Source organism: Paramisgurnus dabryanus, chromosome 10, assembly GCF_030506205.2.
Source record: "Paramisgurnus dabryanus chromosome 10, PD_genome_1.1, whole genome shotgun sequence".
Classification (NCBI taxonomy): Eukaryota; Metazoa; Chordata; class Actinopteri; order Cypriniformes; family Cobitidae; genus Paramisgurnus; species Paramisgurnus dabryanus.
Window position 1 is genome coordinate 15,665,594 of NC_133346.1, and position 14,709 is coordinate 15,680,302.

Here is a 14,709-nt window from a genome sequence, read left to right on the forward strand (position 1 = left end):
CAATATGTATGTGTATGGCCAGAAAGCTCTCGTTCCACAGAATACTTGAAATGCATTAGATGCAGCAGAAAGAGCATCTATCCTTCAACTCATGTAGAGCCAAATATCACAGACTGTGAAGTTTGAATTCAAAAGGGTGTGTGCAGGAGTGAGTGAGTGTGTCTGAATGTGCATCCACACTTGGACAGCACTGGTGGATGGAGACTTATCTGTGTAGACAGATATAAGGTAGACATTGCCTTTATACCGTGGCCGCATTACATAAATGCATTTCCGTGTGCCGTCCCCTTTGTCATTAGAGTTGTCTCGCCTCTCTTACTGTAATGAAGCTCATTATGTTGAATTACCTCAGAGATGCTGTGGTCCAGAGGGAGCTGCTCTCAGGCCTCCGGGGAGACACATCAGTTAGTCTGTTTTATTAAAGGCACCAGAGGTCTGAGAGTCACAGTGGTGTGTGGGTGAGTTTGTGGGATGCTTGTTTGGCTGCCCGGAGTGTTTCTGCGTGGTACACTTTATGCTTCCTTTAAAGTTCTTTTAATGTGGTAATTGGTGTGTATGTTTCCGTCTGGCTGGGAGGTTGAGCCTGCTGTGATGGCATTGCATAACGAAATTCCTCTTCGAAAAGGTACTTTTGTCGCATGTTGGGGTGTGACAGAAGCTGAAAAGAATCCATTTTTGTGCAGCTTTACATCAAAATGTAATCTTTAATACTGGAAAATCTATCCCAGACATAAATGTTATTGCTTACAAGTTGCCCTTTCATCGCTCAGGAGATTTGATGAAGTTCTCTGATGTGTTTCATTTAGGTATAAACTTAGTCTCAGAGATGTTTCTGCTAAAATTGCTTAGGAGAAACAAATGTGGACCCTGGACCACAAAATCATAACTCACACAAGTATATTCGTAGCAAAAGCCAATAAAACATTATGGGTCAATATAATCGTTTTTGTGCCAATGATTAGGATGTTCCATTAAGATGTTCCATAAAGATATTTTGTAAATGTCCTATTATGAACATATTAAAAATGTATTTATCATTAGTATTGTGTTGCTAAATACTTAATTTGGACAACTTTAAAGGCGATTTTTATTTGGATTTTTTGCACCCTCAGATTCCAGATTTTTAATAAGTTGTATCTTGGCCAAATGCATATCCTAACAAACTGTACACCAATGGAAAGCTTATTTATTTTATTTTTATTATCTATAAATCTCAATTTAAAAAATATGACTGCTTTTGTGGTGCAAGGTCACACATAGAACAAATGAGCCAATTGTTAAAATTAGGGATGCACCGATACTGGTATCGGGTATCGGCCTCGATACCACATTTTCTAAAGTACTCGTTCTCGTTAAAAGTCCCCCGATACCAGGGATCGATACCACGGTCTGAGAAATGTCTATGTTTGAGCGGCGAATAAGGGGTTAATGCCTCTTGTGTTGTCCAAAGAGGCAGAGTTTACAACAAACTGGAAAACTAGTCCCTTGTTTTTTTGTTAAATTATATGACTAAAGCTGTTACCTGTAAATTTAAATCATGTTTTTTATTAAGTACTCTGTATCGGTATTGGCAAGTACTGAAATGCAAGTACTCGTACTCGTAATCCAAAAAAGTGGTATTGGTGCATCCCTAGTTAAAATGAATTAAGAGTTACTCAATTTTCTTGAAAAAATCCCAATAATTTACTCGCCCCCGTTTCTTCTAAAACGTTGATGTGTTTCTTTGTTCAGTCGAGAAGAAATTTGTTTTTTTAAGAAAAAATTCCAGGATTTTTCTCAATTTATTAGACTTTATTGGAACTCAACACGTTACAGTTTAAATGCAGTTAAAAATTGCAGTTTCAACACATTATTTAAAAAATATGCCCTTTTTAACCACAACTTTTAGTCTTGCACTATCTGTGTGATGCGCCAGAGTGACCTCACGTAATGCGTTATGACGTCGAAAGGTCTCACCCCAGTGTTTACAAGTGTGAAGAAGCGGACCGTTCTGACGTTGTTGTATGGGGAAAGATATTAATTAATGTCCTTGTGTTAGTTTATTGTTTAAAATGGTCCGCAAATGTGCGTTTTTTTCTCATATGTAATCCGTGACCTTTCGACGTCATGACGCTTTACGTGATGTCACGCTATAGTGCATCACACAGACGAGAAGTTGTGGTTTAAAAGTACTTTTTTTTTTCTTGCCAAAAATGGCATTCGTTTTGCTAGACAAGACCCTTATGCCTCGGTTGAAATTGTTTAGAGACCTTTAAAGCTGTGTTGAAACGGCAATATTATTCTCGACTGAATTAAGTACATTTTGTAAAATTTTTGAGATCTCTACTGAAACTCTAATGGCGACATTTGTACGATTTCTGGGTTTTGACATTTGAAATGCAGGAGACTTCTATTAGATCTCCATTTAAATTCATTGATGTCTAAGAGACATAATTGAGATATTAAAGAAATATGGTGTTGTCTTGTTTTATTATTGGCAATCTTAGTATAAATGTATCTTTTTAAATGCTGTTTATTGCAGCCATTCTAAATTTCTTCTCATTTATGTGCCACATACAGTAAATACAGACTTAATTATAAGGATAAATTGTCTATTAGCTGTACATTTTAAAAATATATGCTACCATAATAGCTTCAGTGCAGCAGCCTACTTATGCATAGCTTCTAATGTAACTCACATTTGAAAGAAACACTTAGCTATAGTTTAACTCCTATAAATTATGAGCAACCTTGTTAGCTCCAGTTTCAAAGTAGGTTCCCCAACACTGCCATATTCCATTTAAAGTTTCCAGGTACTTTGACAAGGGTAACGACTAAGGCATTGACCAACTTTTTTATTAACACAGTTCCGAAAGGTCACAGCGATGATTGACCACGAGGACGTGTTCTTCCTATCCTCCCTGGGAAGAAACGATCTATAAAGCGCACCTGCGAATATTCCGGCAGGTTGTTACGCAGCGTCAATGAGGCTAAAAATGTCTGAGCGGGTTTTATGGAAAGCAGAAGGTTAGGATAAGTGACCTTGTCTCTCCGTTGATTAAACCGTGCCGCCACATGGCGAATATCTCACGACGTGCCGTACTCTTTCACCGAGTGGCCATTATCATTAAAAGCGTGTTAAAGATGCCTCAGGAATTCTGCCCGTCGTGAGCGTTAACCTTTGACCTTTGCATAAGCTCGGTAATGACAGTAACTAAAAATTGCCCTAACTTCAATCGTATCCTAAGGGGTCTTTTTCACATAGCTTAGAATTATAACAAGTTTGAACTTCACTTTGATTCTTTCTAGATGAATAGTGTTATAAATACCAAACAACCAATCCTTCTTTTATTTATTGTATTTTCAAATGAGAAAAAGAGATCAAGCATGAATTTTTCAAATCAATGAATGCTCATCTCTAAAGTGATGTTGAATTTGAATTCTGGCTGATCCATATTCCATTTGGCCTCTGACTGAAATCCATCAGAAAATCATTTTTCACTGTGGTAATAGAATTGATCTTCATCCTAAGCACAGTGTGTGAACAAAATTGTCTACCTTTGTTCGTTAATTAATTAATTAATTAATTAATTTCCAAAATTATAAACGTTAAAAATGCACCACACATCCCTCATCCGTAGGGTTGCATGAGAAGTGCAAGCAACGTTTAATAATAACTCGCCCCATTTGAGAATACTGGGAATGTCACATTGTTAAATGCTAATGAAGGTGTCATAATTAATCCTGCTTTCTTGATTGTTTGTTCCCGCAGCGCTGAGGGATAACAGGATCGAGCTGGTCCGAGCAACGTCGCAGGAATTGACTATCAGCATCAGCGAGGTCACGCTGGGAGATGAAGGGATGTACACCTGCTCTCTCTTCACCATGCCTGTCAAAACAGCCAAGGCCTTTCTCACCGTCTTGGGTAAGAGTTCATTTCGCATGCAATGTGCATTTGTTATTAATATATGAACTATATGAACTATATTATTTGCTGGTGACTAATACAATTTAATGGGCTAGTTTAGTTTATTCCTGATTTTGGTTCAAACCAACCAATTTAAGCAGTGCAGGTGACCTCGGGTACATTGAAGATACCATAATTAAAGGAACATGCCCACATTTTGGGAATTTAGCTAATTCACAGTATCCCCCAAAGTTAGATAAGTCCATACATACCTTTCTCATCTCCATGCATGCTGTAACTCTGTCTGACACAGCCCCCGCTAGCTTAGCACGGAGACTGGAAGTGAATGCTACAGCTAGCATACTGCTCCCAATAAGTGACAAAATAACACAAACATTTTCCTATTTATGTGTTGTGATTTGTATAGTCACACTGTGTACAAATAACAAGGTCATATGAGACAGCCAGAAAAAAATTAGTGTTATTTTGACACTTATTGGGAGCAGTTTGCTAGCTGGAGCCATTCACTTCCAGTCTTTGTGCTAAGCTAAGCTAAGCTAGCAGGGGCTGCGTCAGACATAGTTACAGCACGCACGGAGATGAGAAAGGTATGGCCTTATCTAACTATGGGGGATACGGTGAATAAGCTAAATTCCCAAAATGTGGGCACATTCCTGTAAGGTTTGTTTGCTAGATGGTCATTGAATGGATGCGGGTGGTCTGCAGGCATGTCTGAGATTTGTATCTTTCTAAGTATATTTGATCTGATCTAATTTGATCTGGCGTACCACTTGTGTCCTCTTATCAGAATCAATTACTTGAGGTATGATTAAATATATGTTCTAGTTACAAACCTAACCAGATATCATAAGACATAATAATGTCAGTAGATTGATGCCTCACCTTTGGTCTTGCAAATCATATAAACAATGCCACGTTGTTAAACGTGTGCAGTCGGCACAAATTGGGTTCACATTAGATTTTATTAAAGCCGTCATGTGGAAACATTTACAACTTAAAAGAAAATAGCAAAATTTGCCTTTTCTTGCTAGATAATTAGAATTTTACCTCGGAATGTGATGGGGGCGTCGCAAATCTAACTTTGGCCGGGATCAGAATTTAATTAAATGGATTCACCCGGTCGCCTTCTACAAAGGCGCAGATGATCACAGAACAGTGTCGAGAAATGACACAGAAAGAAGTTTAATTAGTTCTCTCTCTATCAACTTTTCCTACTTTTGTCAATCAAAAGTCAAACAGACTTTGTATCAAGTCCCAGGCATACCAGACATAATGTCATCTGTGACAGCCCACAAATGCTTAATGCCATACTTCTGCATTAATTAGGAGCCCAATTAGCCAGGCTCATTTTAATTAGTCGCCGTACACCATTAAAATCATTACAGTTGTACACTCTTTGTCAACAAGCGTGCATTAACGTTATGTTCGTTGTGAATACATAAATGGATGCACTTAATTTGCATGTTGTTATTGCTATCTAGGAAAAATATGCAACTTTGTGTGTAACAGTATAAGCGATGCTTATTTATTATTTACATATATTGCTACTTTTGTTATGCAAATTGTTAAAGAGAAAATGTACTTAATAATTTCTTTTAAAATAAAATTCTGCTTTAGGTATTTGTCCAATGTAAGTATGAAAAGGCACTATCTACAGTAGATGGACAGTAGTGGCATTTTTTTTTACTCTTTTCAAGTAAATTTTTCAATTATCTGTGCTTTGTGTCTTTCTTTGGAAAACTTTTACCAAACACACCCACAGGGGGGAAAACAATCCAACCGTCTCCATTGACTTTGTATTGCGAGAGGCCGCCTCCTTGTCATTTCTGGCTTATAACATAAAACAGAATAATGCCTTAAAGCTGCTGTGTGACAATATGTAAAGCTAACAAGCCAAAGAACCCAGAAATAAGTTTTTATAAGCTGTCGAGCCGTAAAACCCAGCCTTTAAGGAGAAAAAAGTGGATCACCGACTACGTTTCCCCCAGTGGACGCAGTTCTACTAATAGGAGTACTATGAAAAGTTGCCTGTTTACACTTTTGTGTCTTTAAACGCTCGTTTTTTGAGGTCGACAGCTTATAAAAACTTATTTCTGTTTTTTTTGCTTGTTAGCTGTGCACATTGTTACACAGCAGCTTTTAGGCGTTATTCTGTTTTTTGTTATAAGCCAGAAATGACAAGGAGGCAGCATCTCGCAATAAAAAGTCAATGGAGACGGTTGGATTGTCCCCCCCGGTGGGCGTGGTATTCAGGTTATGACGCGCTGCGCTCTGTCTCTATAGATGCATTGCATTGTTCCCTATTCATACAAATACAATCTAAATCTTGTTAAAGGAAAACACCACAATTTTTCTATATTTTACTATGTTCTTACCTCAGCTTAGACGAATGAATACATACCCATCTTTTTTCAATGCGTGCACTTAATCTTTGTACAGCGCGTCGTGAATGTGTTAGCATTTAGCCTAGCACCATTCATTCCTTAGGATCCAAACAAGGATGATTTTAGAAGCCACCAAACACTTCAATTTTTTTCCTATTTAAAGACTGTTATATGAGTAGGTACACGAGTACGTATGGTGGCATAAAATAAAACGTGACGATAATATTGTACTTTCACTATTTTACATTTTTAAAAAATTACATTTAATACTTAAGTACAAATAGCTAATTTTTTTAACTTTAACTCAAGTAATATAAAAAAGTACAGTAAAAACGTACTACATTTTTTATGAAAATTAGCTATTAAATTCAATTTAATATAAAATGTAGTGTCATGTCTTTGAATGTACAGTAGCAACAAACTTTCCAAAAGAAAAACACCCTGAAAAAGTACAGAAGTAAAAATACATCACAACATTGTTTAACACTTCACTTGAGATTGACATGATATTACGCGAGTATCTCAAACGTGAGCGTCTTAAACCCCAATTAAGCTTTTGCAGCAGGCTTGTATTTTGACATGATGCGATGCACATAGGACGTGCACAACACATATTTTTACATGACGAGCCACACACGTGATGGGCTACATACATGTTGTGGTGAGCTTCGCATCGTGTGTCCCTGAAAAAGAAGTCACCACCACTGGGATTAAATAAAATTTTTGAACTTCACATCAAGCATATCTATCGGAAGATGCAGCTGGTCGTCCTCTAGGCTTATCGTCGTTTCAGGACAATATAAGTAAGCTGTGCATGGTCCAGTGAAGGCTATAGGTCAAGCTGCTCTGGAATGACTGATGTATTTACTCTGTTGCTTTTTAATTCATAGTGCATTGTGGTTGTTTTTGCCGTGATTTATTTCTTGGGAATGTGATTAAGGCCTCATACTCAGGGGAGCAATAAGGCCTGTGAACCGAATGCCAAACGTCTGATCTCATCTTCAATCAGAGCGAACCCAATATCTAATTTTCCTGACTAATGTTCCCTATTGATTTTTCTTTGTCTAAGTCCGCTACCCTAGAAAAGGAAGCTCATGACACAGTAATGTATTTGCGGGCCGCAGAATTTCCTGTGCGCTCGAAATATTTCATCAGATTGAAACGCTGATTGCTTCTGTATGTGAAAGACGAAAAACGTGACATCAGCGCAAGCTTTCGAGGTTCGGCGTCTCAAGAGCCGGGATGAGTTGGAACTTTAAAAGATTCGGAGAAGTTTGTCCGATAAATCATAAAGTAAAGTGAAGAGACGTGAAAGCCGTATGAATCTTTTGTATGTCATAACCTCCATTTTATTTAAGATACACTATTACTTTTAAACTCTGGAATAATATGGTCAAATAACCACTATGTGTAAAGGGTCTCAATTCAAATTAACCTCAATGAGAGAGGAAACCCCAGGCAAAATAAAAGGACTGGAATATGTGATAGCACATAATAAATGAAAAATCTCAAAGTCTAGTTCTATTAAACTCTCCCTTATACCTTAAGCTGGACTGTATGAAGAATTTAGCGTGCAACAGCAGAGATGTTTAACGGCATGGCTATTAAAGGGCGTGACTGCTCGTTTTCAGCTCTTTTTGGCATAATCGTTTTAAACACACAGTTTAGTATATGTCGACAGTTCCAGCTATTGGATTCAAATAAACCTACAGTGTAAAAAATAGCATAAAATTTAAACAAATTACTTACCTACTTTTTTAAGTTTTGACTTGTGATAAGTTGACCTAGCTTAAAAAACAAGTTGGAATTATAAATTAATTTGTTGAGTTAAAGTAACATAAAAAATATATGTTGATATGATATTATTTTTTACAGTATATAAAGTGGTAGAGCCATCCATTAACAGTGCAAAAGCTCAATAAAAATGTATGATAAATGCTGATGAAAATGTATATCTTGTGATGCAATGTTAAGTCGCTTTAGATAAAAGTCTCTGCTAAAATACATAAATTTAAAACACTTGTGCTGCGTTGTTTCAACCCAAAGTGCTCTGTTGTTTCAAACCATGGCTGGGTCAAATATAGACATTTTCTAGATTATTTCGGAGTTGTCAGTATTGGCAGTCAATAAAAATATAAAAGTTTAAAGTCTTAAGTGTAAATCAGTGGCAAGGCTACATAAGGGCCAGGGTGGCACTTGCCTACTCCAATTGACGGCTGGCCCACCCAGTCAGAAGAGACACATAATTTTTTTGTGGTAAAGCAGAATAAATGCATAAATGATATTAATACTAATCGCTTAAATTCACATCATTTAGAAATAAATAATTATTTATATAGAAAGTTTATCATTTGCATGTGTTTCTAAATCTTTCAAGCCATTTTAAACAATTTAAGCGCAAGGAGATGTTAAAGTGGGCTGTTTTCAGACTATATATACTCAAATCATTATGTCTTAAAGTGAATACAAATAATTCAGAAAGAGATTAGATGTTTGTCAGATTCGTGCTTGCTTATTCGGTATTAAAGTGGCAATACCCTCAAAAAAATCTGCTTATGTTTGTGTCATTGTGTTAATCAATCAGCATAAGACAAAAGGAAAATGACTTCTGTAGCTTTAAACAGATTAATTATATTTAACTCATTCCCCGCCAGCCATTTTTTGAAAAGTTGCCCATCAGCATTTTTTTTTGTGATTTTCTTCTAAAAATATATAAACATACAAATATATCAAATGAAAGAACAGACCCTCTGCTTTCAAACAAACTATAAACAAACCAAAAAATATATAGATTTTTAAAATAAAAAATAGTAGCAAAAAGCTGAAAAATTGCATTTTTGTGACGCATTTTTTTTTTAGATCAGATTAAGAACGATTATCAAAGTTTATAATTAGTAAACACTTTTTTGCATCAGTTTTTTTATAAATTGGGTAAGTGCGCCAACTAGGGGATAATAGTGATATTACAGATTAACATATAACCTCATCAGGAACACTTTTTATGCAAATGTTTTCTCTTAATTAACGAGATAACTTGTCAATGGTGGAGACCATTAAAGAGTTAATTTATAGAATGAAGAAGACTTTTAAGAAGAAGTGTTTTAATTCATTTGATTTTATGTTTCTGTTCCGAAATACTGTTATTCCTTAATTGTAACTTTGTTCTTTTCTATTTTCATATGCTTACAATTTCTTGATTTGTTCTTTGATTTCCTGATTTCCATTTTTTTTGCTGATCCAAAAATTGCTTGATCCATGACTCAAAAAAACGTAATATAATCTGCTTAACCACTACTTTGTAAAATTATGGAATTTGAGAGAAGGAATTGAGGGTCCACCTTATTTTACCAAGGTCCACTCAGTTTAAAATTTCTGGCCTCGCCACTGGTTTAAACTATTAACTATCAATTTATTTCTCTCAATGTCCCTTTGTATTCAGGTGTGCCTAAGAAACCAGAGATCAATGGATTCACTAAGCCTGCAATGGAGGGAGATTTCATCACGCTGACCTGTGTGACCTCTGGCAGCAAACCTGCAGCTGATGTCCGATGGTTCAGGAATGAAAAGGAGATCAAAGGTGAGCAAAGCAGGTTCAAAGACAAAAATGACTGAACTCACACTAATGTCACAAAGCAGTAAAAAGGTTTTAAAGTTCAAAATATAGACCTGATGAAGGTCATGGGACGTTAATTAATAAATAGTTTGCAAGATTGATAGTGTGCAGGATCTTTCTGTTGTTGTTTCTCATTATTGACAAGGGTGATAAGTTCAAAATATAAAATCCTCAGGAAATCACAGGAGGAAAGCAAGTGAAAGTGCCAGCAGAAATTAAAGATTTCTCTAAGCAGACATTTAGCTCGCACTGCTTCGAGCGCAGCGCAGATGGCTTTGAGTTCCTCTGTCACGAGTGTGCCGGCGCGTTTGCCGCACTTCTAAAAATACAGAGGTTCTAATTAGCAACGAGACTGTGGTTCCCACGCTGACTGATTATTGTGTCTCTGGTGGACTGAAAGCTTGGGGAGGAACGAGTGAACCCCAGAGGATAAAGCAAAAATAAACAGTTTTTCATGTTTTTGTAATCACTTTGTTTGAAAAGGTGGCTTGTTTTTCCTATAAATCACCGAATTAAACTTAAGTAAATTAAATTAAAACACGCTTAAAAGGGGCGGATCACACAGAACGCTTTTCGTTTATGGCATTATCACCCTCACACACTGGAATTTGAGGGTATTGGACCTGGAAAGTTAACTAAGGTGTGGGAACCCTGACACTAGTCAAACAATCTGGACAATATAAGTGTGCCCTAAACGCCAAGAAATTGCATTAGCGATCCATCCATGTTTTGGGGTAGCTCACTCAAAAATGACTATTTTGTCAATATTTACTCTCATTGTTAGAAATAAAACAGACGATATTATAGAAAACATATCATACACATCTATTTAAATATGACGCATGAACCATACTTTCTGCTTAATGGAAGTAAATGAACTGAATAATAAAGTAATGCAAAAGCCGAACATGAAAGTTGCTTTGTTTTCTAAAACACCTACACTTTCGACATCCATCAAGATTAAATGCACTTCATCCTGTGTACACATCTGTTGTTTTGTTGGCGGCTTTAAATAATCACTGTTAATTAAAGGAAAGATCTGAGCTAACTTGAGACTGTGATTGTTAACGAATACAAAGATAGGATCAGTAATCTGCGAAAACAGCAAACTCGGTTTCGCACGCAAGCAGATCAGGTATCAGTTTCTTAAAAGAATCCTAAACAAAGCAGCTTACAATTTCCCCATTCTCATCATAAACATTGCTGATCCCTTAATGAAATGAAATAAGCTCTGACAATCCTGCCCCGCTCACAAATTCCCTCTGTTTATCACATGACCGGAGGGATTGACCACAGACGTGATATCCGATAAGAAGTCTAATCAGGATCCAGTTTGGAGTCAAAATTATGAGAGCCTTTGACTAGATTCAGATAAGAGGCTAAACTTTCCAGAGCAGGGTTTGGGTACTGCTCTTATTTCTTTCTTTTGGTTAAAGCTCATATTTGACGGATTTTGCTGAATGCGGAATTATGAAAAGCTTGACAAATTGAGAAGTATCCACTTCCTCTGCAACTCCACTTCCAGAGAGTTTGACTTTAAAGTGGCATGATTTGCATGTTTCAAGTGTCGTAGGATGTAGTAATGTTTCAATGCTCCTAGCTTGAACTTTTCTTTTTATAAAGAGAATAATGAGAATCAAGAACAGGGGTACGACATCATACAAAAAACAAAACTCTATTGTTACTGTGTGTAATTCAGAATTTTAACTGTATAGCTCACTTAATAATGAAATTGTCGTCATCACCCTCAGATTGTTCAAGGACCACATTGACTTTCCTTCAATTAAACACAAAGGAAGGTGTTAGTGAGAACGACCAGCTGTGTTTTACCATTAAAGAAAAGTAAATGGGGACTGATGATCTCGTATGCCGTCAAACATCATTGGTTTCTTACCACAGGCCACGTTTTTACAATAAATGTTCCTGATGGGTCATAGGAAATTGAATTAATCTGGTTTCAATTCAGATTCCACTTAATGCTTCTACTGTATTAATTGTATCTATTAACTCATTCCCCGCCAGCCATTTTTTTAAAAGGTGACTGCCAGCATTTTTTGTGATTTTCACAAAAGTTTCACAAAATGCCTTCCAGGAAAATTTTCTTCTAAAAATATATAAACGTACAAATATATCAAATGCAAGACCAGACCCTCTGCTTTCAAACCGAAACAAACAAACAAAACATGAAAAAAGTTTCATATCATCTATATTTATGTCTCTGCTTATAAACTCTTAAATATGGGTATTTAAAAAAAATAGTAAAAAGCTGATATAATTGCATTTTTGAAAAGGAATTTTTTTAAAATCAGATTCAGAACGATTGTCAAACTGTTAAACTCATACACAGAGTTTAAAATTAGTACATAACGTTTTGGCTTCAGTTTTTTCATAAATTGAATATAATCGGGTATAAACTAGTGGATAATCATGGTATTGCAGATTAACATAAAAATTCAGCAGGAACATGTTTTTTATGCAAAAAAAATTTCTTAATAGATGAGATAACTCGTCAATGGCGAGGAAAGAGTTAATGACCGGTGGCGGCCGGTGACTTCTTTTTCGAGGGCGCACGAGGCAATGCTTGTCCCAACATGTATTTAGACCGTCATGTGTGTGGCTCATCATGTCAAAATACGTGTTTGGCACGTCATGTAAACCTATGTGCATCATGGGTCTTGTCAAAATAACTCGCGTCTAAAGGGTTTATGATAAAAGTGATGCTCGCGTTTGCCAAATACTCCATTAATCTCACGTGTAATCAAAGTTTATTGTTAAGTGAGTGTCTTGCAATATTTTGTGAACGTGAGCGTAGGGCTGTCACAATTATGAAATTTGGCTGATGGTTAATTGTTTAATAAATTGTGACGATTATGAAGATTAATTGCCTGTTTATTGCTTTGACATTTAATTCTCATACATTTTTTTGTTTGTTTATGAAATAATTTTCACAGATCGTTGTGGTTATTTAAATTAAATCTTTTGCAAGGTTTATCTGTCAGTAAATGTTTATACACATAACACAGTATCAGATTACTTTTAAAAATATCTCGTTTTTTACAGGCGCTGCAGCTCCCCCTTGTGTTTTTTAGAGAGATGTGCAATCATTGCGGTGATCTGAAATCATTCCGATGAGGTCAAACAATTGCGATGAGACCATTATTTAATCATTGTGACAGCCCTTCGTGAGCTTCTCTTTTAACATAAACATTTTTGGCGTGTATGCAGCAGGCACTTATTTTGACAAAACACGTGATGCACATGGTTCACGACGCAACGAACACATATTGAATTCGCGCCCCTCGAAAGAGAAATCACCAGCCGCAACTGTTAATGACTCTACTTTTTAGGAAGTGGCAAGTAATTGATCCTAAATATATTGAACCACTTACTATGTTTTGTTTATAGTATAGACATACATTTATTTCCCCAAAACGTAATGATTCCTTATTCGCTTTACGATGTTTAGTCAGCTACCAACGAACAAAAACTCAATGAAATGGATAAGAAGTGTTACCTTACATGAGTTTGTGAGCAGATGGTCTTCATGAGAAGTAGCATGTGGTAAATATATTTAGATAATGCAGCACGTAGTATCGTGAGCTCAGAAGGGGTTTACTGCGGTTTCTCTCTGCCCCACCAGTCCACAGTCTCGTAAACCTTGAGGTTTATGGGCTCTCAGTTGATTGCAAAGTGTCAGTCCTAGATGTTTTCATCATGAATGTGTACAGTGATGGATGAATCCAATAAAACAGCACTTTTCAAGGATGCATGGGGAAGGTGGATCAGAAATGAATGAAAACACACAAATACGGAGAATGTTTATCATGCCATAAAACATTATAGAAAAGAGAAAGGAAAAAATGAGTAATGTCAGTCAATGTTGCTCTTTTTGAATTGTCAGATCGTCGTCTCGATTTTCTTTGTCTAGGCTTTGTGACAGATCGGTGTAAGTAAACTAAAGGATATTGCTTTGCGGCGCCACTCATTCTGATTGGTCGGCTGTTTTCATATACATATATATAGTAGACGTGACTGTCCGCCTCTGTGTTTGTGGTGTATGCATCGGCATGTTTGCAAGCAGTGGCAGCTGTTGTCATTGTTGTTTTCTGCACCTCTTCAATGCGGCGTGAGGTTGAACTGTGATAAACGTGTTTATTTTGGAACCCTGGACTGGGAATAGCAGTCGCATTATTGTGGGATCTTTGGGACTGTGGCGACATTCAGCCTGGTATTAAATTTGCAATGGTCCGCAGGAAGCAGAACACCTCACACTTTCTCCCTCCGAGAATGCTGTGCCCAAGATGGTGTATGTTTGTGTGTGTGTGAAATTGACAGCTATAATGGAATCCAATATCTCTACCTCACACAATATCACATGCCTCTCTCTCTCTCTCTCTCTCTCTCTCTCTCTCTCTCTCTCTCTCTCTCTCTCTCTCTCTCTCTCTCTCTCTCTCTCTCTCTCTCTCTCTCTCTCTCTCTCTCTCTCTCTCTCTCTCTCTCTCTCTCTCTCTCTCTCTCTCTCTCTCTCTCTCTCTCTCTCTCTCTCTCTCTCTCTCTCTCTCTCTCTCTCTCGACATAAATGCAATATAATAAACATAACTATATTGTTTGAAGTGTATAAACACCTGACATAATGAACTGTATGTTTTTATATACATACACCGCAGGTTTCCTTAAAAGTTGCTGTAATGTTTCTAACTGTTCACTGTCAAAAGTTGGATCAACTTAAAAAATTACTTCAATTGTTAACACCTTTAAAAGTACGTATGTAAATTTTTACGGTGTTACCAATTGAAGTAATTTTT

At 36.7% G+C, this 14,709-nt stretch overlaps 1 protein-coding gene across 4 annotated transcripts in view; it reads left to right on the forward strand.

Moving 5' to 3' along the window:
• cadm2a (cell adhesion molecule 2a) overlaps positions 1 to 14,709 on the forward strand; it is a 679,060-nt gene that overhangs the window by 630,944 nt on the left and 33,407 nt on the right. For all 4 annotated transcript variants that reach the window (XM_065290674.1, XM_065290677.2, XM_065290676.2 and 1 more), the window contains 2 exons: positions 3,752 to 3,904; positions 9,731 to 9,868. In XM_065290674.1, coding sequence (XP_065146746.1) covers positions 3,752 to 3,904; positions 9,731 to 9,868 — 291 coding nt within the window. The remainder of the gene's footprint in view (positions 1 to 3,751; positions 3,905 to 9,730; positions 9,869 to 14,709) is intronic.